The 27,432-nt window shown below is 37.2% G+C and overlaps 1 protein-coding gene across 1 annotated transcript in view; it reads right to left on the bottom strand.

Moving 5' to 3' along the window:
* OSBPL11 (oxysterol binding protein like 11) overlaps positions 1–27,432 on the bottom strand; it is a 102,751-nt gene that overhangs the window by 15,831 nt on the left and 59,488 nt on the right. Inside the window, exons 9-11 of the mRNA XM_059064391.2 lie at positions 23,934–24,432; positions 20,442–20,628; positions 12,944–13,126 (exon numbers count right to left, since the gene is read on the bottom strand). Of these exons, the coding sequence (XP_058920374.1) occupies positions 12,944–13,126; positions 20,442–20,628; positions 23,934–24,432 (869 nt within the window). The remainder of the gene's footprint in view (positions 1–12,943; positions 13,127–20,441; positions 20,629–23,933; positions 24,433–27,432) is intronic.

Here is a 27,432-nt window from a genome sequence, read left to right as displayed (position 1 = left end):
GGCAGAGCAGCAAAGACCCAACTCAGCCATAAACAAACAAACAAACAAACAAGCAAGCAAATAAATAAATAAAACCAAAAACTGTTGAAAGAGAAAAATGTACAAGCAAGATTACTCTACCCAGCAAGGATCTCATTCAGATTCAACAGAGAAATCCAAAGCTTTTCAGACAAGCAAAAGCTAAGAGAATTCAGTGCCACCAAACCAGCTTTACAACAAATATTAAAGGAACTTCTCTAGGCAGGAAACACAAGAGAAGAAAAAGACCCATAAAAGCAAACCCAAAACAATTAAGAAAATGGTAGGGCTTCCCTGGTGGCACAGTGGTTGAGAGTCCGCCTGCCGATGCAGGGCACACGGGTTCGTGCCCCCGTCTGGGAAGATCCCACATGCTGCAGAGCAGCTAGGCCTGTAAGCCATGGCCGCTGAGCCTGCGTGTCCGGAGCCTGTGCTCCGCAACAGGAGAGGCCACAACAGTGAGACGCCACATACTGCCAAAAAAAAAGAAAAAGAAAAAAAAAGAAAATGGTAATGGGAATATACATGTCAATAATAACCTTGAATGTAAAAAGATTAAGTGCTCAAACCAAGACACAGACTGGCTAAATGGATACAAAAACAAGACCCATATACATGCTGTCTATAATAGACCCACTTCAGACATAGGGACACGTACAGACTGAAAACGAAGGAATGGAAAAAGATATTCCATGCAAATGGAAATCAAAATAAAGGGAGAATAGCAATACTCGTATCAGATAAAATAGACTTTAAAATAAAGACTGCTACAAGAGATAAGGAAGGACACTACATAATGATCAAGGGATCAATCCAAGAAGAAATTATATAATTATAATAATAAATATCTATATTATAAATAATATTTATGCACCCAACAAAGGAGCACCTCAATACATAAGACAAATGCTAACAACCATAAAAGGGGAAATCAACAGTAACACAATAAGAGTACGTGACTTTAACACCCCACTTACACCAACGGACAGATCACCCAAACAGAAAATACATAAGGAAACACAAGCTTTAAATGACAGAATAGACCAGATAGATTTAATGGATATTTATAGGACTCTCCATCCAAAAGTGGCAGAATACACTTTCTTCTCAAGTGCACACAGAACATTCTCCAGGCTAGATCACATCATGGGTCATAACTCAAGCCTTGGAAAATTTAAGAAAATTGAAATCATACCAAGCATCTTTTCTGACCACAATGCTATGAGATTGGAAATCAATTACATGAAGAAAACTGTAAAAAACCACAAATACTTGGAGGCTAAACAGCGTACTACTACATAACCAAGAGATCACTGAAAAAATCAAAGAAGAAATTAAAAAATACATAGAAACAAATGACAACGAAAACAGGACAACCCAAAACCTATGAAACACAGCAAAAGCAGTTCTAAGAGGGCAGTTTATAGCAATTCAATCTCACCTCAAGAAGCAAGAAAAATCTCAAATAAACAATCTAACCTTACACCTAAAGCAACTGGAGAAAGAAGAACAAAGAAAACCCAAAGTCAGTAGAAGGAATGATATCATAAAGCTCAGAGTATTAATAAATGAAATAGAAATGAAGAAAACAATAGCAAAGATCAATACAACTAAAAGTTGGTTCTTTGAGAAGATAAACAAAATTGATAAACCTTTAGCCAAACTCATCAAGAAAAAAAGAGAGTGGATGCAAATCGATAAAATTAGAAATGAAAAGGGAGAATTCACAACAGACACCACAGAAATACAAAGGATTATGAGAGACTACTACAAAACAACTATATGCCAATAAAAATGGACAACCACAAAGAAATGGACAAATTCTTAGAAAGGAACAATTTTCTAAGACTGAACCAGGAAGAATTAGAAATATAAACAGACCAATCACAAGTAATGAAATTGAAACTGTATTAAAAATCTTCCAACAAACAAAAGCCCAGGACCAGATGGCTTCACAGGCGAATTCTATCAAACATTTAGAGAAGAGCTAACACCTATCCTTCTCAAACTCTTCCAAAAAATTGTAGAGGGAGGAACACTCCCAAATTTGTTCTATGAAGCCACCATCACCCTCATAGCAAAACCAGACAAAGATATTACAAAAAAAGAAAATTATAGACCAATATCACTGATGAACATAGATGCAAAAATCCTCAACAAAATACTAGCAAACAGAATCCAACAACACTTTAAAAGGATCATATACCATGATCAAGTGGGATTTATCCCAGGAATGCACTGATTCTTCAGTATACACAAATCAATCAATGTGATACACCATATTAACAAATTAAGGTAAAAAACATATGATCATCTCAAGAGATGCAGAAAAAGCTTTTCACACAATTCAACACCAATTTACAATAAAAACTCTCCAGAAATGGGCATAGAAGGAACCTACCTCAACATAATAAGGGCCATATATGGCAAACCCACAGCAAACATCATACTCAATGGTGAAAAACAAAAACCATTTCCACTAAGATCAGGAACAGGACAAGGATTTCCACTCTCACAACTCTTATTTAACATAGTTTTGGAAGTCCTAGCCATGGTGATCATAGAAGAAAAAGAAATAACAGGAATACAAATTGGAAAAGAAGAAGTAAAACTGTCACCGTTTTGCAGATGACATGATACTATGCATAGAAAATCCTAAAGATGCCACCAGAAAACTACTAGAACTAATCAATGAACTTGGTAAGGTTGCAGGATGCAAAATTAATGCACAGAAATCTCTGGTATTCCTATAAACTAACAATGAAAAATCAGAAAGAGAAATTAAGGAAACAATCCCATTTACCATTGCAACAAAAAGAATAAAATATTGAGGAATAAACCTACCTAAGGAGGCAAAAGACTTGTACTTAGGAAACTATAAAACACTGATGAAAGAAATCAAAGGTGACATAAACAGATGGAGAAATATACCATGTTCTTGGATTGGAAGAATCAATATTGTGAAAATGACTATACTACCCAAAGCAAACTACAGATTCAGTGCAATCCCTATCAAACTACCAATGGCATTTTTCACAAAACTAGAACAAAAAACTTTACAATTCGTATGGAAACACAAAAGACCCCGAAAAGCCAAAGAAATTTTGAGAAAGAAAAACAGAGCTGGAGGAATCAGGCTACCTGACTTCAAACTATACTACAAAGCTACAGTAATCAAGACAATATGATATTGGCACAAAAACAGAAATATAGATCAACGGTACAGGATAGAAAGCCCAGAGATAAACTCACGCACATATGGTCACCTAATTTATGACAAATGAGGCAAGAACATACAATGGAGAAAAGACAGCCTCTTCAACAAGTGATGTTGGGGGACTTCCCTGGTGGCACAGTGGTTAAGAATCCACCTGCCAATGCAGGGGACATGGGATCGAGCCCTGGTCCGGGAAGATCCCACATGTCACAGAGCAAATAAACCTGTGAGCCACAACTACTGAGCCTGCGCTCTAGAGCCCACGAGCCACAAGTACTGAGCCTGTGTGCCACAACTACTGAAACCCATGCGCCTAGAGCCCATACTCCACAATAAGACAAGCCACCACAATGAGAAGTCCATGCACTGCAATGAAGAGTAGGCCCTGCTTGCCACAACTAGAGAAAGCCCGTGCACATCAATGAAGCCCCAATGCAGCCAAAAAACAAAAAACAAAAAAAGGTGCTGGACAAACTGGACAGCTACATGTAAAAGAATGAAATTAGAACACCATCTAACACTACGCACAAAAATAAACTCCAAATGGATTAAAGACCTAAATGGAAGACTGGACACTATAAAACTCTTAGAGGAAAACGTAGGAAAAATACTCGTTGACATAAACCACAGCAAGATCTTTTTTGACCCACCTCCTAGAGTAATGAAAATAAAAACAAAAATAAACAAATGGGATCTAATTAAACTTAAAAGCTTTTGCAGAGCAAAGGAAACCATAAACAAGACGAAAGACAGCCCTCAGAATGGGAGAAAATATTTGCAAATAAAGCAACAGACAAAGGATTAATCTCCAAAATATACAAACAGCTCATGGAGCACAATATCAAAACAACAAACAACCCAATTAAAAAATGGGCAGAAGACCTAAATAGACATTTCACCAAAGAAGAAATACAGATGGCTAAGAAGCACATGAAAAGATGCTCAGCATCACTAATTATGAGAGAAATGTAAATCAAAACTACAAGGAGGTATCACCTCATACTGGTCAGAATGCCCATCATGAAAAAATCTACAAAACAGGACTTCCCTGGTGGAGTAGTGGTTAAAAATCTGCTTGCCAATGCAGGGGAAATGGGTTTGATCCCTGGTCTAGGAATACCCCACATGCTGTGGAGCAATCAAGCCTGTGCACCACAACTACCACGCCTGAGCTATAGAGCCTGTGAGCCAAAACTACTGAGTGCACATGTCACAACTACTGAAGCCCACGCACCTAGAGCCCATGCTCCGCAACAAGAGAAGCCACTGCAATGAGAAGCCCGCACACTGCAACAAAGAGTAGCCCTTGCTCACCGCAACTAGAGAAAGCCCGCATGCAGCAGCGGAGACGAAATGCAGCCAAAGATAAATAAATAAATTTCTTTTAAAAAAATCTACAAACAATAAATGCTGGAGAGGGTGTGGAGAAAAGGGAACCATTTTGCACTGTTGGTGGGAATATAAATTCATACAGCCATTATGGAGAACAGAATGGACATTTCTTAAAAAACGAAAAATAGAACTACCATATGACCCAGCAATACCACTACTGGGCATATAGCCATAGAAAACCATAATTCAAAGGGACACATGTACCCCAATGTTCACTGCAGCATTATTTACAATAGCCAGGACATGGAAACAACCTAAATGTCCAACAATACATGAATGGATAAAGAAGATGTGCTACATATATACAGTGGAATATTACTCAGCCATAAAGAGGAATGAAATTGGGTCATTTGTAGAGATGTGGATGGACAAAGAGTCTGTCATAGAGAGTGAAGTAAGCCAGAAAGAGAAAAACAAATGCTGTATATTAACACATATATGTGGAATCTAGAAAAATGGTACAGATGAACCTATTTTTAGTGCAGGAATAGAGACGGAGATGTAGAGAATGGACATGTGGACACAGTGGGGGAAGGGGAGGGTGGGACGAACTGGGAGATTAGGTTTGACATACATACACTACCATGTGCAAAACAGATAGCTAGTGGGTATCTGCTGTAAAGCACAGGGAGCTCAGCTCAGTGCTCTGTGATGACCTAGATGTGGAAGAAGGGGGGGAGGGAGGTCCAAGAGGGAGGGGATATATGTAAACATATAGCTGATTCACTTCATTGTATAGCAGAAACTAACACAACATTGTAAAGCAATTTTACTCCAATTAAAAAAAAAAAAAGAAACCAATGGGTCAATGATGAAATCAGAGAGGAAATTAAAAAACACCTTGAGACAAATGACAATAAAAACACAACCATACAAAATCTATGGGATGCAGCAAAAGCAGTTCTTAGAGGGAAGTTCACAGTAATAGAGGCCTTCCTCAAAAAACAAGAAAAGCTCAAATAAATAACCTAACCTACTATCTAAAAGAATTAGAAAAAGAAGAACAAACAAAACCTAAAGTCAGCAGAAGGAAGGAAATAATAAAGGTCAGAGCAGAAATAAATAAAATAGAGATTAAAAAAGCAATAGAGAAAAATCAATAAAACCAAGAGCTGGCTCTCTGAAAGGGCAAACAAAAGCAACAATCCTCTGGCCAGGCTCACCAAGAAGAAATGAGAGAGGACCCAAATAAACAAAATAAGAAATGAAAGATGAGAAATAACAACCGATACCACAGAAATAAAAAAAACTGGGCTTCCCTGGTGGCGCAGTGGTTGAGAGTCCGCCTGCTGATGCAGGGGACATGGGTTCGTGCCCTGGTCTGGGAGGATCCCACATGCTGCGGAGCGGCTAGGCCCTTGAGCCATGGCCGCTGGGCCTGCTCGTCCAGAGCCTGTGCTCTGCAGTGGGAGAGGCCGCAGCAGTGAGAGGCCCGTGTACAGAAAAAAAAAAGACAAAAAAAAAAAACCATACGAGAATACCATAAATAATTATATGCCAACAAATTGGACAACCTAGAAAAAACAGACGAGTTTCTTTTTTTTTTATTCAAACAGAAAGTCACAAAAATTATAATCATCCTCATCAGTTCACTCAGTCCCATGTAATTAATTTTTTTTTCATCTTGATCTTTTGTTAGCACTTTTATGAATTCATCAGCTTTCCATTAGAGTTCTGAAAATGCTTATTCATTCAGTTCAGCAGTATCAGACAAGTTTCTAAAAACATACAGCCCACCAAAACTGAATAGAGAAACAGATAATTTGAACACAGCAATCACTAGAAGTAAAATAAAGTCTGTAATTTTTTTAAAAAATCCCAGCAAATGAAAGTCCAGGGCCAGATGGCTTCACTGGGAAATTCCACCAAACATACAAAGAAGAACTTATACTGATCCTTCTCAAACTCTTCCAAAAGATGGAAGAGGAGGGAACACTCCCAGTCATTCTATGAAGCCACCATCACCCTGATACCAAAACCAGACAAAAATAACAAAAAAGAAAATTACAAGCCAGGCCAGTATCTTTGATGAAGACCTAAACAGACATTTCTCCAAAGAAGACAAACAGATGGCCAATAGGCACATGAAAAGATGTTCAACATCACTAATTATTAGAGAAATGCAAATCAAAACTACAGTGAGATATCACCTCACACCGGTCAGAATGGCCATCATCAAAAAGTCTACAAATAATAAATGTTGGAGAGGGTGTAGAGAAAAGGGAACCCTCCTATACTGTTGGTGGGAATGTAAACTGCTGCTGCAACTATGGAAAACAATATCAAGTTTTGTTTTTATGTGGACCATTTTTAAAGTCTTTAATGAATTTGTTACAATATTGCTTCTGTTTTATGTTTTGGTTTTTTGGCCCCAAGGCATGTGGGATATTAGCTCCCTGACCAGGGATCGAAACTGCACTCCCTGCAATGGAATGTGAAGTCTTATCACTGGACCACCAGGGAAGTCCCCTGAGATCTTAAAAAACAAAAAATAGAGCTGTCACATGTTCCAGCAATCTCACTCCTGGGCATATATCCGGAGAAAACTATAATTCAAAAATTGGATGCACTCCAATGTTCATAGCAGCACTATTTACAGTAGCCAAGACATGGAAGCAGGGGACTTCCCTGGTGGTCCAGTGGTGAAGACTCCATGCTCCCAGTGCAGGGGGCATGGGTTCAATTCCTGGTCGGGGATCTATGATCCCACATGCCGCAGGGCATGGCCAAAAAACCCCACAAACCCACAAGTGTGAATTTAAAAAAAAAAAAAGACATGGAAGCAACCTAAATGTAAACGTACAGATGAATGGATAAAGAAGATGTGGTATGGATATACAATGGAATACTACTCAGCCATAAAAAAGAATGAAATAATGCCATTTGCAACAACATGGATGGGCCTAGAGATTATCATACTAAGTGAACCAAGTCAGAAGGAGAAAGACAAATATCACATGGTATCACTTATATGTGGAATCTAAATTAAAAAATGAGACAAATGAACTTATTTACAAAACAGAAACAGACTCACAAACTTAGAGAACTACTTATGGTTACCAAAGGAGAAAAGGAAAGGAGGAGGGATAAATTAAGAGTTTGGGATTAGCAGATAAAACTAATATATATAAGATAGATACAAGATCCTACTGTCTAGCACAGGGAACTATATTTGATATCCTGTAATAATCCATAATGGAAAAAAATATGAAAAACAATATGTATATACTATATGTATAAACTGAATCACCCTGCTGTACACCAGAAACTAATATAACACTGTATATCAACTATATTTCAATAAACAAATAAATAAATAAATGTTCAAAAGTTGCAGGATATAGATAAAGCAGACCTAGAGGGAAATATATAGCATTAAACATTTATATTATGAAAGAAGAAAAATCAGTGATGTAAACCAGGGGTCAAACTATGGTCTGATGCTCATTTTTGTAAATAGGCTTTTATTTTAATATAGCAACATCTATCTGTTTCCTGTCTGTAGCTGTTTTCATACTATAAAGGCTGAATTGAATAGCTGTGGTAGAGACTATCTGGCCCATTAAGCTTAAGATATTTATTCTCTGGCCTTTTACAAAAAGAAGTTTGCTGACCCTGACCTAACTTCTATTTTAAATTTATTTATTTATTTATTTTTGGCTGTGTTGCGTCTTTGTTGCTGAGCGTGGGCTTTCTCTAGTTGCGGTGAGCAGGGGCTACTCTTCGTTGTGTTGAGCAGGCTTTTCATTGTGGTGGCTTCTCTTGTTGCAGAGCACGGGCTCTAGGTACGCAGGCTTCAGTAGTTGTTGCACGCAGGCTCAAGAGCGCAGGCTCAGTAGTTGTGGAGCACGGGCTTAGTTGCTCCGCAGCATGGGGGAATCTGCCCGGAACAGGGCTCGAACCCATGTCCCTGCACTGGCAGGGGGATTCTTAACCACTGTGCCACCAGGGAAGTCCCTAACTTCTATTTTAAGAAACTAGAAGAAGGAATAGCAAATGATGCAAAAAAAAAAGCAGAAAAAAGGAATTAAGAGCAGAAATCAATGTAAAAGAAAACAGAAATATAGAGAAAAGTCAATGAAACCAAAAACTAGTTCTTTAAGTAAAATTAATAAATCTTTAATCACACTGATCAGGAAAAGAAGTTATCACCAATACAAGGAATGAGTGTAGAGCCACTACAGATCCTACACACATTAAAAGAATAAGGAAATATTATGAAATACATGCCAATAAATTTGAAAAATTAAATGAACCAACTCCTCGAAAGACACAAACTACCAAAACTTGCTCAAGAAGAAAACGATAACATCAATAGCCCTACGTACTACAGATACGAAATTTGTGGTTAAAAACTTTCTTCCAAAGAAAACAAAAGACCAATAACCCCCAGGAATGTAGACAAAAATCTATAATAAAAGTTTAGCACAGAGAATACAGCAGCATCTCTTAAACATCTGGTTCAATAATAGCCAGATTCTTATATCTGCTTCTACATTCAATCTATTGTGATACATATTGTTTTAGTTAAAGTATATAAGGAAAATATGGCTTCACAGAGACATAGAGCTGGAAAATGGAAGAATATTTTAATAGATATTTCAAATAACTCAGTTCTTTGATACCATATTAAAACTCAGCAAATGGTAGTTTTTAAAAGATGAGCTGCAATGTAGAAACTGAAAAATGTCAATGAATTTTTCATGCCCTGCTACATGGAAATCCATTGGTCTAATTTGCACCTTGAATGGAATTTTTACCCATGCATAATTTTGTAATAACATGCACTGGTCTTTTGAAAAATGATCTTCCAGATGTTGACATATTTTTATCATATTTTAAAGACCACATTCATTAGTTTCACCACCAATTTCATCAGAAAACTCTTTATTAGGGAAGTTTTCAGTTTATTGTGACAGATACAAGTTTTCCAAAATTTTGATTTCTGTCTTTAAAGCTCCACTTTTTTCTCCAGTTTTTTGGGTTTTTTTGTTTTTGTTTTTTGCCACGCCAGGTGGCACGTGAGATCTTAGTTTCCCAACCAGGGACTGAACCCGCACCCCCCTGCATTGGAAGCGCAGAGTCCTAACCTCTGGACCACCAGCGAAGTCTCTTTTTCTCCAGTTTTACTGAGATATAATCAACATACAGCTCTGTATAAGTTTCAGGTGTACAGCATAATGACCTGACTTACATATGATGTGAAATGATTACCACAGTAAGTTTAGTTAATCATCATTCATCCTCTCATATAGATGCAAAATTAAAGAAATAGAAAAAAAACTTTTTTTCCTTGTGATGAGAACTCTTAAGATCTACTCCTTCAACAAATTTCAAGTATACCATACAGTATTGTTAACTACAATCATCATGTTGTGCATTACAACCCCAGTACTTATTTATCTTTAACTGGAAGTTCATTCAATTCCTTCACTCCTTACCCGACACTTCTGGTAACCACAGTCCGATCTCCTTTTCTGTGAATTTTTTAAATAAATTTTTTTATTAAGGTATACTGTGAAATGTTCATCACAATAAGACTAGTCAACATCCATCACCATACATAACTACCAAAAAAATTTTTTTTCTTGTTATGAGGAATTTTAAGTACTCTCTTAGCAACTTTCAATTATGCAATACAGTATTATTAACTATAGCCACCATGTACATTACATCCCCATGATGTTTATTTTAAAACTGGAAGTCTGCACCTTTTGAGCTACTTCATTCATTTCACCCACTCCCCAGCTGCCCACCTCTGGCATTTCAGCAATACACCAATCTCTGTTCTCTGTATCTATGAGCTGTTTGGTTTTTGTTTTTGTTTTTTTAAGATTCCACATGTAAGTGAGATCATACGGTATTTGTCTTTATCTGTCTGACTTAATTCACTTGGCATAATGCTCTCAAGGTCCAACCATGTTGTCTCAAATGGCAAGATTTCATTCCTTTTATGGCTGAGTAATATTCCATTGTGTGTTTGTGTGTGTGTGTGTGTGTGTGTGTGTGTGTGTGTATATATATATATATATGACATTTCCTTTATTCATTAATCCATTTATGGACACTTAGGTTGTTTCCATATCTTGGCTATTATAAATAATGCTGCAATGAACATGGGAGTACATAGTTTTTTGAGGAACCTCCACACTATTTTCCATAGAGGCTGCACCAATTTATATTCCCATCAACAGTGCAGTGTTTTTTATTTTTGCCTTGGATTCCATATGTAAATGAGATCATACAGTATTTGTTCTTTCTCTGAGACTTCACTTCACATAAAGCATTCATCCATGTTATCACAAATGGCAGGATTTCCATCTTTTTGAGGACTGAATAATATTCCATTATATATAATGGAATATTATATATAATATAATTATAATATTATTAATATAATTATACCATAATTATTAATATATTATATTATTATTATATATTATAATATTATATCTTTCTTATCCCAGACCCCTTTCTTATTCCAGAATATTATATATATATAATATATACCTCACAACTTCCTTATCCATTTATCTGTGAATGGACACTTAGGTTGTTTCCGTTTAAATTTTATTAGCAAAAAATACTGCCAATTGTTTTCCTTTAAGTGCCATGTTCATATCGTTCATTTATAAGGAAAATGTCTGCCCAATATTAAAATTGGAACAGCCTTAGTTTGTCTGTCAGTCATTTAAGTAAAAATAATGTTTCAAGAAAGGGTAATTTGCTTGTAACTCAAACAACTGAACAAGTGCTCTTCCTCCATATAACTACTGTACTTCTTTGTTATCTAACACAAGTGCTTTATGTATACTCCAAATTTGTCATGCAGAATATTAAAAAAGACAGGTAATCAATGTTCCAGATTTAATAAAACTAATAATCTGTACTGCTTTTCAAGCACATTTTAAAAAGAAAATGGTATTTTAAAAAATTGCAAGGCTGAAAAGAAAAAAATTGCATGGCAGTGAGGAATACTACGACTACTTGTACAGTTTGGTGCCACTGCTTGATTGGTGCTAAGGCCCAGCAGTGCTATCCACCATTGCTTTTGTATCACCAATGCAAGTGCAAACAGAGAGAAAAAGGTGAATAATATCTTAGCATTATTGAGGATTTTTTTTTTTTCCCAGTACGCAGGCCTCTCACTGTTGTGGCCTCTCCCGTTGCACAGCACAGGCTCCGGACGCGCAGGCTCAGCGGCCATGGCTCACGGGCCCAGCCGCTCCGCGGCATGTGGGATCTTCCCGGACCGGGGCACGAACCCGTGTCTCCTGCATCGGCAGGCGGATTCTCAACCACTGCGCCACCAGGGAAGCCCCTAATATCTTAGCATTATTATGAAAGTTTTTTCAACTTGCAGACTCCCTGTACAGGTCTCAAGGGCCCCAGGGGGCCCTAAATAAATCCTAAATACACCCATAGAAGAATTTTTTTCAATCATTGCTGTTTTATTTTTTGACCGAACCTGAGTTTTTGGTTAAAAGGTATTAAATCCCTTTACACATCTACTTATAAATTGTTTGGTTTCATTTATGTGGTCTTAAGATGTTTAATGCTTCCTTGTATTTGATACAGTAATACTTCCACGTGATATAAAATTTAAACAGTACAAAAGGGCATTCTGTGAAGAGTAAGTCTCCTTCTTATCCCAGACCCCAGTCTTCCTCTCTGGAAGCAACCACTGCCAATACATTTTGGAAACTACCTTGTTAACACATATAGATCCACTTCATTTACTTTTAAAGGCCTATGACATATATTGCCAAAATACCCTCTAGGAAGGCTGTAGCAGTTTACCTCTCTAACCAGCAATTTGAAAATGTCTATTCGCTCATACTTTTTCCAAAAGAGATACCATTTTAAAAAATGAATTTGTCTTATTGTTTAATTTATATTTCTTTGAATTCTAATTACACTAAACAATTTTTCATTTTCTTAGCAGGCATTTTTTCTTTTTTCTATTTTTATGAACTACCTCTTTGTGTCTTTGCCCATTTTTCTACTGGGGTACCCATCTTTTTGTTAATTTGGAAGAGTCTGTATGATAAGGATAGTAATCCTTTGACTACTAAATGTTAATATTTTTGCCCAGTTAATGTTTTATTTTTACTAAAATGTGACTATGTATCACATAATGTCATAGCTGGTACGGGGTTTAAGAACATCAGATCAGCATAATACTTTCAATTTACAGATGAGGAAGCTGATGTAAAGCAGTGAAGTGACTTGCCCAGGGCTGGAAGTTAGTGAAAAGGCTTAGATTAAGATCCAGAGTTTCTGACTCTTTCCTGGATGGATGCAAGGATGACATACCTGGATTCAAATGGGTCCTGCTTCTCCAGAGGCCTTACTCTTTTCTTCGTCACTGCCAATTTAGTCAAGTCCACGTACTTCGTCTCTCCATTGCTGTAAGTGAACTCAAGAACACTATTCCATTCCCCTTGTACTCTGCATACAACAGTGTTGGTGATGTTGTGCTTTACTTCACCTGTAACCCTAGAAGCAGGCAGAAAAAAAAAAAGATATGCTTTAATAAGTAATATTGCTTATTTCTTAGGAATTCTGAAACCCAGAATGTACTTTGTGAATTCTGTTAAAATTAGTTACACATATCATTTCAATTTGTCAGGGCCAAAGTCAGTTACAATTACAAGTCAATTTGTCAGTTACAAAGTCTTTGTAAATCCCTGACAGTTTCCTAGATAATTTTTTCAAATAACATCAATTTAATGTGAGAAAGAATACTAGGAATCAAACTGGAGACTGAGTTACCATAAATGATAACGAAGTGTAGTATTTTAAATGCTTGCAACAAACAACAATTATAATATTAAAACTAAGTAGGAATATGAAAAATATTAACATTTCTTTTTTATTACAGTATAAAAATGTTACAACACTACAGTCTATTCAACTTTTTTTCAAACTAGTCCTATTTAAAAGTTTAGAGTCCCTATATTTTAAATTCTGGATATATAGATTCTGTATAAAAAAACCACATAAGCTTAATTTTAAATTAAATATAGAAACCAGACAAATCAGTAAGGGGTAGAAAAAAATAAAAGATACATTAAACATTTGTTAATTCTCTTGACAAAAAGAGCACTGGTATACAAAAATTATCACTATCTACACAAAACTCAGAGAACTCAAGAACTAATGTTGTTGAAAGTTTAATGAAGAGTTATCTGGCTGGATTATCAACAAACAGACAGGATGCAGCTCAAATGAAGGTTGGAATAGAAACAGGTCTAATTTTTTTTTTTTTTTTCTGTGGTATGCGGGCCTCTCACAGTTGTGGTCTCTCCCGTTGTGGAGCACAGGCTCCGGACGCGCAGGCTCAGCGGCCATGGCTCATGGGCCTAGCCACTTTGCGGCATGTTGGGATCTTCCCGGACCAGGGCACGAACCTGTGTCCCCTGCATCGGCAGGTGGACTCTCAACCACTGCGCCACCAGGGAAGCCCTGTCTAATTATTTTTAATGAAGTACTTTATGTTCACTGTCAGACACAAACAACAACAGGGTCAGATTTGACAGAGGTTCAGAACTCAAAGAATAGTGGGCAAATGTTAGGTTCTGCTCAGTGTGCCAGGGATTATGGTTTTTCTGGATTCAAAAGAGAATCCAGGGACTTCCCTGGTAGTCTAGTGGGTAAGACTCCATGCTCTCAATGCAGGGGACTCAGGTTCAATACTTGGTCAGGGAACTAGATCCCACATGCATGCCGCAACTAAGAAGTCCGCATGCCGCAACTAAAGCCAGGCTCAGCCAAAACATAAATGAATGAATGAATATTTTAAAAAGTGTGGGGGGGGGCATCCAAAGGACCAAAGTCCAGGTTCAGGTGACAGCTCAGGAACCATAAGTAGCATTTGTCAGATATAAGCCAAGGGCCTGGGAACCAGAAGGTTGTAGTTGAATTTAGGGAGTCCATAGTTTTTAAGCAGGAGAAGTGAATGGTCTACAAATTCAGAGCTCAAGGCAGAGGTGTAGGAGCCAATAAGCAAATGAGCCAGATCTTAGAGATCAAGGTGTACAAGGGTTTGGAATCCAAGAGAAGACCAAACATCCAAAATTAAACGTTAGGCGTAATTGTAGCTCATTGGACACAAAGAACACCATGACTAAAAGTCTGCTTGACTACAGCAGGAGTGGGAACTCTAGGTTATACCTCAAAACGTTTGAACTTAAATAACTACACTGCTAAGGGTTTTTGCCTGACTGAATGTTTTTTGTGACATCCATGTTTCCTCTCTGATCCCACCTGCCAACATTGTTTCCTTCCTTGAAAATTTATCTGTAACCAAACATGATATGAAGAGATGACACTGAACACTTACCTCTTCCATCTTCCAACTACATATACCCAGAACTATATTCTGCGAACTGAGGAATAATAATCTGTTTCTCACTTGATCTTTCTTTTATTGCCACAATCTCTCAAGTTATCATTATCTCCTTCACAAGCCTTTCCACTTAAAAAGTAACAAGCCCTAGGTCCCTGTTCATGCATGCTGGGTTACACGGGTTTTTTGCTGCTTAGTGCAGCTACACAGCAAGAGCATCGTGACAAGAACTGGGGCAGGGAACAAGAATTGCACATGCTAGAGGCAGGCCATGAGGAACCTGCAAAAGGAGCATAGGAGGAAGAAGGGCCTAGACTCATTTTGCTTATAACAATTCTTCTTAACAGTCTAACGCAGGGTTGGTGAACTTCTATAAAGGACCAGAAAGTAAATATCTTAGGATTCGTGGGCCAGGCTGTCTCTGTCACAATTTGACTCTCTCACTGTAGCAGGAAAGCAATCACAGACAATATGTAAATGAATAGCTAAATATCTAAAGCATATAAATCTAGGTCTTGTATCAAATAATGATATGGAATACGCTGCCTTTAAAATACTTACCAAAGAGTTAAATTTTAAGTTGCCATTCTACTCATCTCTAAAGTGAGGATAAGTGATAACTGATAAGGCATTTACTCTCTCACTTTCTAAGAATGACATCAAGTTTACTTTTTTTTTCATATTTACTTATTTATTTGGCTGCGCAAAATAAGTCTTAGTTGCAGCACGCGGGATCTTTGTTGCCGCGTGCAGGATCTTCGTTTCGACATGCAGGATCTAGTTCCCTGACCAGGGATCGAACCTGGGCCCCCTGCATTGGGAGCGTGGAGTCTACTCACTGGACCACCAGGGAAGTCCCCAAGTTGACTTTTTAGATTATCTAGACCCTGTCTCTATAGCTATTTAGAATACCGGAAAATCATTGGATATATTAACTTGGCTTCATATAGAAAAATTTTATTTAAAGATTGAAAGTTAAGACTTCAGCTGTGGGTTTTATTGATGTATATGTAAGAAATACCACATGAAGGGAATTACATCTTATGCAGAACTAATGATGACACTGTTCTATTATGTTACTCAATGCCACTACATAAGAACACTTGATACAAATCCCTTCAAAATTTAATACCAGGAAAGTAGTTTGTCTCTCCTGAAAAAAGTGATAGGCATCCTTTATAAGACAATAAGAAGTATGTTGAGCATCATGTTGCTCTTTTTACTTTAGCAGAAGAGTAGTTTTGGGTACAATAATTACCTAATCCCAGGTTCACAGCATTATTGTCCTTTTCCATCACTATGGTTACTATAATAACAGACTTTATTTTTAATTGTCTATTATACACGAGTTTTTCCTAAAAGCCTTATAAATGCTTTCCAAAGATAGGGTCCTGCATTCTAATATTAGACTAAAACCTTAGGCAGAGATTGTCTTTTTACTTTTCTATATCTTCAGTGTGCAGAAAAGTATGCCACTTAGCACTTAGTTAACATAAATCTTAATGACATTATACTGCTACATATATTTTAAAAATCACCATCCTAAAGTGAGTGTGGAAAATGGGATCAGGAGATGGACAAGGGCATGAGGAATAGTTAACTAGGCCTGTTTGGCTCCATCAGAGAGAGTTGTGGAAAATGAGGGAGTAAGGAAAGACAAGTGGAAGATAATATATTTATATCAAATGCAGACAGCAGATAATGTGCCTGCTTGATTGCAGACAGCAGTAGGAAAACTAGGCTATGTCTGAGGAGGGAGGCATGGTTATTAATAAAGACATGAAAGAGAGTCTTAGTTAAAATATTCTATAAAATTGAAGAAGAAAAGATATCAAAATAGAAGTCTGTTTCAAATATGAATCTTTTAAACGAGAAATTAGGTAAAACCATTGGTCTTAAGGGAAATCAATGGAATTGATTTCCATTGATCAATGGGAATCAATGGAGTGGAAAAAATGAGGAAACTTTGGAGTCAACCAAAAGTATACTTCCAAGTAACGAAAAGATCCAATACTTGTGGCCTTGTGGATAGGTAAAAAAGTATGAAGGGAGAAAAGAATCCAATTTAAATAAGAAATTCAAAGAAATAAGATGGCAAATATAATAACTGATCACTAATAAACCAAGGATATCTATCTAAAATTATTAGGAGTCTTAAAAAAGTCAAAGTATGAAAACCAAGAGAAAATTTCTATGCAGGATATTTGCAGCAAGGAATCATCTAAATGTCATGGCAATGGTAAGATTTGGGGGATGAATTCTGATTCTCTAATTTAAGGTAGTCCTAGCAATATGATAAATTATAGCTTATATTTATTATTACAATTTAAGGCAAAATAAAGCACTGGCGGGCTTCCCTGGTGGCGCAGTGGTTGAGAATCCGCCTGCCGATGCAGGAGACACGGGTTCGTGCCCGGGTCCGGGAAGATCCCATATGCCGCGGAGCGGTTGGGCCCGTGAGCCATGGCCTCTGAGCCTGTGCGTCCGGAGCCTGTGCTCCGCAACGGGAGAGGCCACAACAGTGAGAGGCCCGCGTACCACAAAAAAAAATAAATAAAAAAAATAAAGCACTGGTTCGGGACAAAGGTTTGGATATTTTGCATTTGACAAAAAAATTAACCTGAGCTCAAAACTATAATCTGTATAATCTGAGTTTTTATAAAGGGACGTTTGAAACATAATCAAGACTTAAAAATTAATCACAATAGCTATCATATAGTAGAGCTATTACAAAATTTGAAGAAAATTCTGAACATGCAAGTGAGGTAACATTATGTGTACTAGATACGAAATAGGTGTTAACTGAAAACTATCAGAAAATTCATATGGAGAAATACAAATGAACGTATGTGGGAAAGCCTTTAACAGCCTCTTATTTCCTTCTCGGTAGCAGAGATTTAATAATGGAAAGGAACCCGCTGACTCATAATAAATATGGGAAAGTTCCCACTCATGGCTCAACATGTGATAACGCATATGGATAGAATAAATATGGGAAATCCTTAAAAGGGATTTTATCTCTTAATCAACTCAAGGAAGTTCACAGAGGAGAGGAACCTTATGATGAATAATAATGATTTCAAAAAAGTCCACAGTTGGGCTTCCCTGGTGGCGCAGTGGTTGAGAATCCACCTGCCGATGCAGGAGACACGGGTTCGTGCCCTGGTCCGGGAAGATCCCACATGCCGCGGAGCAACTAAGCCCGTGAGCCATGGCCGCTGAGCCTGTGCGTCCGGAGCCTGTGCTCCGCAACGGGAGAGGCCACAACAGTGAGAGGCCCGCATACCGCAAAAAAAAAAAAAAAAAAAAGTCCACAGTCGTGGACTTCCCTGGTGGCCCAGTGGGTAAGACTCCAAGCTCCCAATGCAGGGGGCCGGGGTTTGATCCCTGGTCGGGGAACTAGATCCCACATGCCTGCTGCAACTAAAGAGTTTGCATGCCACAACTAAGAGTCTGCATGATGCAACGAAGATCCGACATGCTGCAACTAAGACCTGAAGCAGTCAAATAAATAAATAAATATTTTTTTTAAAAAAGATGTGATATGTATCTTAAAAAAACAGATTACTCAGCCATAAAAAAGAATGAAATATTGCCATTTGCAACAACATGGATGGACCTAGAGAATATTATGCTTAGTGAAGTAAGTCAGATAGAGAAAGACAAATACTATATGATTATCACTTATATGTGGAATCTAAGAAATAATACAAATGAATGTATATGCAAAACAGAAACAAGACTCACAGATATAGAAAACAAACTTGTAGTTAACAAAAAGGAGAAGGAAGGTGGGGAGGGGCAAATTAGGGGTTTGGGATTAACAAACTATTGATACTACATATAATATAGAAAAGTAACAAAGATATATTATATAGCACAGGGAATTATACCCATTATCTTGTAATAACCTATACTGGAATATAATCTGCAAAAATACTGAATTACTATGCTATATACCTGAAACACAATATTGTAAATCAAATATACTTCAGTTTAAAAAAAGAAAATAAATTCATCAATATCATTGTCAATAAAAAGTGCTGGACTTGGAAAATTTATCACTGTAGCTGTGTCCCCTAAGCATTTGACTCAATTATATACTTTGAAGAATGGTTTCACCAATGCAGGAATGTTACAGGGATATAGATTTCAACTTTAACTTCATATAAATAAGGGGAGTCTGAAAATGGAATAGGCTGCCTCATGCATTATGAGTTCTGTACTACTAATAATGTACCAACACAATGAACAAATCAGTTATTGGGTATGATGCAAAAGGATTTAGACACCTAGCAAATGTTGGTGTAGTGACTTCTGAAGTCCCTTCTAATTGTAAAGTTTGAATCCTGTGATCACTATGGTGAGAGGAGTAAGTAGAAGCACATATAACAAAGTGTGAACCATATTAAAACTTTCTCTAAGGATAAAAGGTGACTATTCTGACAATCTCCAGTGATTCTGTTTGGGTGATCTGTAATTTTTTTTTAAATTCTCTGTTTCAGTGTTTTTAAAATCTGTATTTTTTAAGGCTCATTCAATGCCTGGGAGCCAATAAATCTTTCTTTCCACTTCTAAGATTGTTGAGTACCAGTTGTCCAGTGAAGAAGTAAAATAGCTATATGCACTGAAAGTCTCATACGTGACTGAAGAGAGTGCATTTTGGTATAACCATGTAAGAAAACTGTTTGGCAGTAATAAAGTTAAAGTTTCATTCCCTACAGCCCAGCAATTCCACTCCTAGGAAACTACCAAACAGAAATTCATACATACATTCACAATGTTCTAGCAGCACTATTTGAAATGGCCCCAAATCAACTTCTATACTTTTGTATGTATGTTATTCTTCAATAAAAGCTTTGTAGAAAAAGAAAACTATTCCTACTTCAGGACAGTCAGAATAGACATCAAAAGCTTACGGAAAGAGTCAGTATCCTTTTGAGGATCCTATTAGAAAACTTATCTTCATGTAGTTCGGTGATCTGGACGAGTGCTGAAAAGACCAACAAACCACTAAAGGGGTATAATAACTGGCCGATTCCTAGATGTAATTAGAACAAAGCCACATTCAATACTGGTACCTAAAGATATTGGCTTCCATCATTGTGCTTCTTGAACTATTTCTTATGATTAGATGTATTTTCATCCTAACTTGTAGCAATACTACCTCTACTGAGGTCTGGATCCAAGTCTGAATCCCTTTAAAGGCAGAAATTGGGCCAGAAGCTACATATCCATTTGTTAGGAGTTCTAGTTTACAAGAGAAGATAGATCTGTCACTATTTTTAAAACCGGATCGTGATTTCCAGAATGCCTTCAAAGATCAAATATATTAAACAAAAAATAAACATGAATAAAAATCCAATACCATTTCACATAAAACAAAGCAGAAAAAGAATAAGGAGTTATAATACAAGATCAAACTGATAGAATAAGAGCCAGGTATCACTAAAATATTCTTACCGGTGCAGTTTGCCACCATAAAATGGCTTAGTATGAAAAGTGATGCTGGCTGAATACCCAGTTTTTGCACAGTTGACACTGACTTTGCCACCCAGTTCTACCCAAGGAACAGTTAAAATTGACCGGGCATATGCACAAGGTAGAGAAAACGTATACTCTTCTCCATGCTCTAGTAGACTGAGGATTCCTGAATGTGAAAACATAAAAGTGGTTAATATCTTAAAAAAAAAAAATAGCTATGAAAAATCCATATTAAGTTTTTCTCCTGCCTGGTAAATGAACATCATAATTTTGCTTAATTTTCTTTTAGCTTTGGATGAAATTGGCTTCATTTACAATTGTATCTGACAACAATTCCTGGTAATAGTGAATCAAGGTTACTTTCATTATGACTTTATTATCCCTTTGGGGTTCATGGGACCAGAAAATGTTGCAGTGGAAACTGTTTAAGAGTTCTCTCTAATGCTCCTACAAGTAAAATAAAACCTTAAGTCAGAATTTAAGTCCATGCTATACTGTATCATCAAAAGATCTGATCATTAGTTAGTACTAATAACTTAAGCAGTTTTTGGAATAACTAAATATCTAACATTATAGAGTCACAGAACTTAATCTCAGATGGTATGATGGGGGCGGGGAGGGAGAAGGTGTTCTTCATTCTATTCTATGCATATTAAGAAAGAAAAAAAGTAATTTTATGATATAAACTAAGGTCCTCATAATAATTTTGCTTGCCAAATTCTCAAGTATTTAAGGTGAAACTACAAGAGTCAGAAGTGGTAGTTTTCAAACAAGTATTCTAATGGGGCTTGTTCCATATTAAGTGATGCTATGAAGATGGCTTTTAAAAACATATAAAAAAGGGAATTACAAAAAAAAGGGGAATTACATAAATGAATAATCAATCTATCCTAGATAATTAAGAGACATTAAGGAGACTTGAGCTACATTACTTACCGAAGCTCATTACCTAGTTCACCATAAAAACAAATGCCGAGGGCTTCCCTGGTGGCGCAGTGGTTGAGCGTCCGCCTGCTGATGCAGGGGACGCGGGTTCGTGCCCCGGTCCGGGAAGATCCCACATGCCGTGGAGCGGCTGGGCCCGTGAGCCGTGGCCGCTGAGCCTGCGCGTCCGGAGCCTGTGCTCCGCCACGGGAGAGGCCACAACAGTGAGAGGCCCGCGTACCGCAAAAAAATAAAAATAAAAAAATAAAAATAAAAACAAATGCCGAACTGGTTGTGTACTACTAGTCTGAACTATGATGGCATGTCTCTCTTAATGAATGCTCGTTAACTACTGTGTTCTTAATGTTCACAAATAAGGGCAAAAATTATGATAAATATTTTAATATAGTCTATTTTGGGGATAAACAGACTGAAATTCTAAAGTAGTCTACTTTACATAAAGCAACACCAACTATTAATTTGTATTGCCCTTAATGGTTTTCACAATGGGCAACAATTAATATTGAGCCATTTGAAAAGGAACATGGCTCTGTATGTGACATATTTATGTATAATGGGAGCTGTCAGAAGACATACATAACATACTTGGTTATATTTCAAGTATTAATAATAACTGTTGAGTAATTCTAAGTTGTGAAGGATATCACATACTTTTCTAAAAACATCTGGCCTTATAAACTAGATTCATGATCTTTGATTTCTAGGAATATAGTTAACATAAGTAATATTCACTATGGAATTTAACATCTAAGAAATATATAATCAGTTTCTACTGAATGGGAAAATATGACTAGTTAGGATAACTGAGATTCAAAGTATTCTAAAATCTCATTTATCTGATAATTAAACAGAATTTTCCCCTACTTTTCAATAAAAACATGGCTGCTGACAGAAGCAAAATAAACTGTCAGAAGTTCCATTCTCTGATTTAATTTACTTTCTGTTGAGAGTGTCAATAGCAATTTAATTTAAAAAAGGCAAATTCGGGCTTCCCTGGTGGCGCAGTGGTTGAGAGTTTGCCTGCTGATGCAGGGGACACAGGTTCGTGCCCCGGTCCGGGAGGATCCCACATGCCGCGGAGCGGCTGGGCCCGTGAGCCATGGCCGCTGAGCCTGCGCGTCCGGAGCCTGTGCTCCACAACGGGAGAGGCCACAACAGTGAGAGGCCCGCGTACCGCAAAAAAAAAAAAAAAAAGGCAAATCCATGAATACATAATTAGCAAATCAAAATATAACTATCATATACATCCTTTTCAATCAATGCATGGTTAAGATATTAATGCTTTTCCTCATTTCTTGAGGTATTTCCTTTCTTGGAGCGGGAGAGGATACTATCACCAGATACTCTGTGTTCCATGAACTGGTAAGAGTAACTGTCCTCGTGGAGAGTGCGTCAAAGAATGAGGGTCTAAATCCGACTATGCCTTAACTTCTATGATCCTGGACACATCCCATCACCTCTAGGCTTCAGGTTTTTCATCTCTAAAGTAAGTAAACTGATTTGTGAAGAGCCTAGTGTTGTGATACAGCTTATAACTGGAGATAGCAAACTTTTTTTTAACTAATAAAATATCTTCTAATGTTATAAAAGTTTTGATTAGTTTGAAACATTTGGAAATTGGTAAGACTCACAGCACAACAGGAGTTAAAGATGAGGAAAGCTTAAAAAAGGGATAATATATTTTCTTCAAGGCTAAAATAACACAATTTCAAAATGTTAGGGTCATAAGCTTAATTATGTCATGTTTATACTGTAAGTTTATATTTAGAACAAATTTTCCTATGCACGACAGTGTTCCTTAACATTAAAATGGCAGACCATTATATTTTCATTAACTCTGCAATGATTTCTGTGGAGATTTTTTTGTTGTTGTTAATTTGCTTTTTCTAATCTTAGCCAAAAAATATTGTATTTCCTTAAATTGTTTTTTCATAATCATTAGCTGGAATAGATATAAAGTTTGGCAATATATTTTAAAATATTCTATGAATATCTCCTATGAAATACAAAAGATGTAGATATAGATTTACCTAGAAAATATTTCTTGAGTGCTGTTTATAATGACAAAAACATGTTTTAAAGCATTATCAATAACTTGGGAAAATGAATATTCAGTGCAAAAAAGGAGGACAAAAAACTACATAGAGAGAATCCTAATTTTATAAAACTAAAAGTATGAACATACACACATAGAAAAAATACAAAATACTAGCTAAATTTATCTATCTCTGGATGAAGGGATTAAAGATACTTGTATTTTCTCCTTGATACTTTTCTAAGTTTTCTAAATTTTCTATAATAAAAATAATTTACATTTAAAATCAGAAAAAAAGTTAAAAAAAAGAATTTATATTTGTTGACAGATATGTCCCCTCCCCCCACCACCAGTATTCTGAAACATACTAGGAATTGGGAAAAGAAGTAGTACACATAGCAGTTCAAATTTATAACTAATATTTCTCTAGCTTCCCCAAATTTAAGGTTATAGTTTGATATTAAAAATTGGAGAAAAATTTTTCTACTTACCTTCCCCAACCATTGTCACACCTATCGACATGCCTAAGAATTTGCTCTTAGTCCAGACGTGCACATTTACACACATCTTCCTCTCTGCACATTCTGCATAAAATCCTGAGACTGGAGGATGATGGGAAACCTGCTCAGCAACAAATCTGACTGTGTAACAGTCTGATTCCACCTGGCTCAAAGCCTCCTCTGATGGAGGAGAATGATTTGTGACAGCCTGGGTGGAAGAGCTGCTAATGACACTGGATGCTACCTCGCGTTTTGGTATCCTCCAGGAACAGTGAAACATTTCTCCAATGATAGGATTGTACGGTTTCTTAGCAATGGCTCCCTTACGGCCTTCATGAAATGAGGTAAGGTAGTATTCAACAAAACGAATCATTCTGTCCTCAGCTGTTGCTCCATTAGAGATGGCTATAAACAGGTCTGGATGAGACATAAAGTCTGCATACATTTCCAACAGGGAACGCTTCTCTAGGATAAATGTAGGCAGCACCACCTAAAACAAAAACAACAACAACAAATCAACCAGAGAGAGCAATACAAAAAAACCGTAATTAGTATCTTCAGAGAATTGAGGGGCTACTCTTTGTTGCGGTGCACAGGCTTCTCATTGTGGTGCTTCTCTTGTGGCAGAGCATGGACTCTAGGCACACAGGCTTCAGTAGTTGTGGCACGTGGGCTCAGCAGTTGTGGCTCACAGGCTCTAGAGCGCAGGCTCAGTAGTTGCGGCACACGGGCTTTGTTGCTCCATGGCATGTGGGATCTTCCCGGACCAGGGAGCAAATCTGTGTCCCCTGCATTAACAGGGGGATTCTTAACCACTGCATCACCAGGGAAGTCCCTATAATATTACTTTTAAAACAACAAAATAATGGGGAAAATGGCTATTACTTATTCACAACATGCAAGTCAGGACCATGGTTACCTTCTTGGTTGCTGTAGCCCCAGCACCTAGCACAGTGTCTGGAATATAAGAGGGGCTTGAAAAACATCTGTTGTATCAGTGTCATTGTTAGACAGGAGGTATATGTGACTGCAGTTTAGTCGCCAGGTTCTTTAATGTTGCTCAAAAAGTACCATTCTTTTAAATGTTATATGGCTGTTCATAATTTGTGATCAGTTAATGCTAATGATTTTATATATAAACACAATATATATGTATTTCTTCAATTCACAATGCACAAATGTGGGGAAACGATATTGAATTCATTATTCATGTCAAGAGAGACTTTACCATCTGGATTATTATCACAGAACATTCTTTTCAAATGTTCTTATGCCTCTTAAACCCCAACACTGTTCCTATGCCTTACAAACCTAAATCTACTAAGGGACAGCAAATATCATAATAACCAAATAAACTCCTTACCTGACTGCTCATTTTAACCTATTTTACAACTAATAGTCTTTTCTGAACCACTAATACAAAAAATATTTCTAGAATAAAAATGATACCCAGTTGAATACTAAGGTTAGATGAAAGATGAATGTTTAAATGGGTTTCTTTATTCCTAAAATGTCTGCTTCTTAGTAGGGTAATAATTCAATCAATTTACTTAAAAACCCTCCTATAATTACTATAAATCTAAGTAAAGACAGAAATGTGTTTTTGATTTTGAAATGCTTCAAAGTGAATGCTAAAGGCAAAATGCTTTCGATATTTAAGTTGCATTTTCAGGTGAGTAATTCACTGGAATCAAACAACCTTTTAATTTACACTTCTACTACCTTCAAAAACTTCAATTTGAAATATACCTCATGAAGTCAATTTTGAAATCCCACACTAATGCAAAGTAGTGTCAATAGTAACTCAAAGTACGTAATTCCACAGTAGTAAATGTTTGACATACATAGGTTTTGAACCTTACTGGCTTTTAAAATCAATGTCATGGATTAGTTGGTAAAACAAATTAAGGCACACTAATTAGATAAACTGAGAATGGAGAAGATGGGTCTAAAATTTAAAACTATAGATCAGTGCTTCTCAAACTTTAATGTATATATACATATTACTGAAATGAAGATTCTGGTTCTCTAACTTTGAGATTGGGGGCTGAGATTACGCGTTTCTAACAAGTTCTCAGGTGATGGTGTTGCTACTGATCTTCAGACCACACTGTTTTTCTCCTTTCAGTTTTTTTTTTTTTTTTTTTTTTTTTGCGGTACACGGGCCTCTCACTGCTGTGGCCTCTCCCGTTGCAGAGCACAGGCTCCGGACGCGCAGGCTCAGCGGCCATGGCTCACGGGCCCAGCTGCTCCGCGGCATGTGGGATCTTCCCGGACCGGGGCACGAACCTGCGTCCCCCACATCGGCAGGCGGACTTTCAACCACTGCGCCACCAGGGAAGCCCCCTTCTTTCAGTTTTATTAAGGCATAATTGACAAATAAAACTGTAAGATATTTAAAGTGTACACTGTAGTGATTTGATATACACATATATAGTGAAAGGACTCTCACTATCAAATTAATTCAGGCCACACTTTTAAAGTAGCAAGGCTGTAGACCAGGGGTTTGCAAACTATGGCCTTTGGGCCAAATCTGGCATCCTCTTTGTGTAAATAAACTTTTGCTGAAAATACATCCATGCCCATCCAACATATTACCTATGGCTGCTTTCACACTACAAAGGCTGAGTTGAGTACTGCTGATCCTTAAACAATATGGGTTTGAATTGCAGGTCCACTTATACATGGATTTTTTCCAATAACTCTACAAAAATATACATGTAGAACATCATGAGCAAGACTTGTATTGAAGTGAATAGTCTATTCTTACACAGGCTTAAGATGAGTAATATGTAATATAAAATGAATAATATGTTAATTTTCTGTTTTACAACCTCGCTTTCAAAGAATTACATTAAAGTACCATACCTCTCTCACAATGAGAGAAAAACTGTGTATTATCACAGGTATGTGGGGGTTTTTAAAAAAATGTAACAATGTTTCCAATATTGTTTCATGATTATGACTGCAATACTGTATGTCATAAAAATTTTATAACAATTCATTCATGGGGCTTCCCTGGTGGTGCAGTGGTTGAGAGTCCGCCTGCTGATGCAGGGGACGCGGGTTCATGCCCCGATCTGGGAAGATCCCACATGCTGCGGAGCGGCTGGGCCCGTGAGCCATGGCCGCTGAGCCTGTGCATCTGGAGCCTGTGCTCCGCAACAGGAGAGGCCACATCAGTAAGTGGCCCGCATACCACAAAAACAAAAAAACAACAATTCATTCATTAGTGTATAGGCTAGGCTACCATGAAGCTGATTACACTAGGCTACCATAAAGCAATCATATTGCTGCTTCTTCATTATCAATGCATGAATCATTATATCTGTAAATAAATATAAATTTTTTTCACATTATCTTTTCTTTTCTTTTTTTTTTTTTGCGGTACGCGGGCCTCTCACTGCTGTGGCCTCTCCCGTTGCGGAGTACAGGCTCCGGACACGCAGGCTCAGCAGCCATAGCTCACAAGCCCAGCCGCTCCGCAGCA

Source organism: Kogia breviceps, chromosome 5, assembly GCF_026419965.1.
Source record: "Kogia breviceps isolate mKogBre1 chromosome 5, mKogBre1 haplotype 1, whole genome shotgun sequence".
Taxonomy (NCBI): domain Eukaryota; kingdom Metazoa; phylum Chordata; class Mammalia; order Artiodactyla; family Physeteridae; genus Kogia; species Kogia breviceps.
The sequence above is the reverse complement of the archived record's forward strand: the minus strand, read 5'-3'. Positions and strand labels throughout refer to the sequence as shown.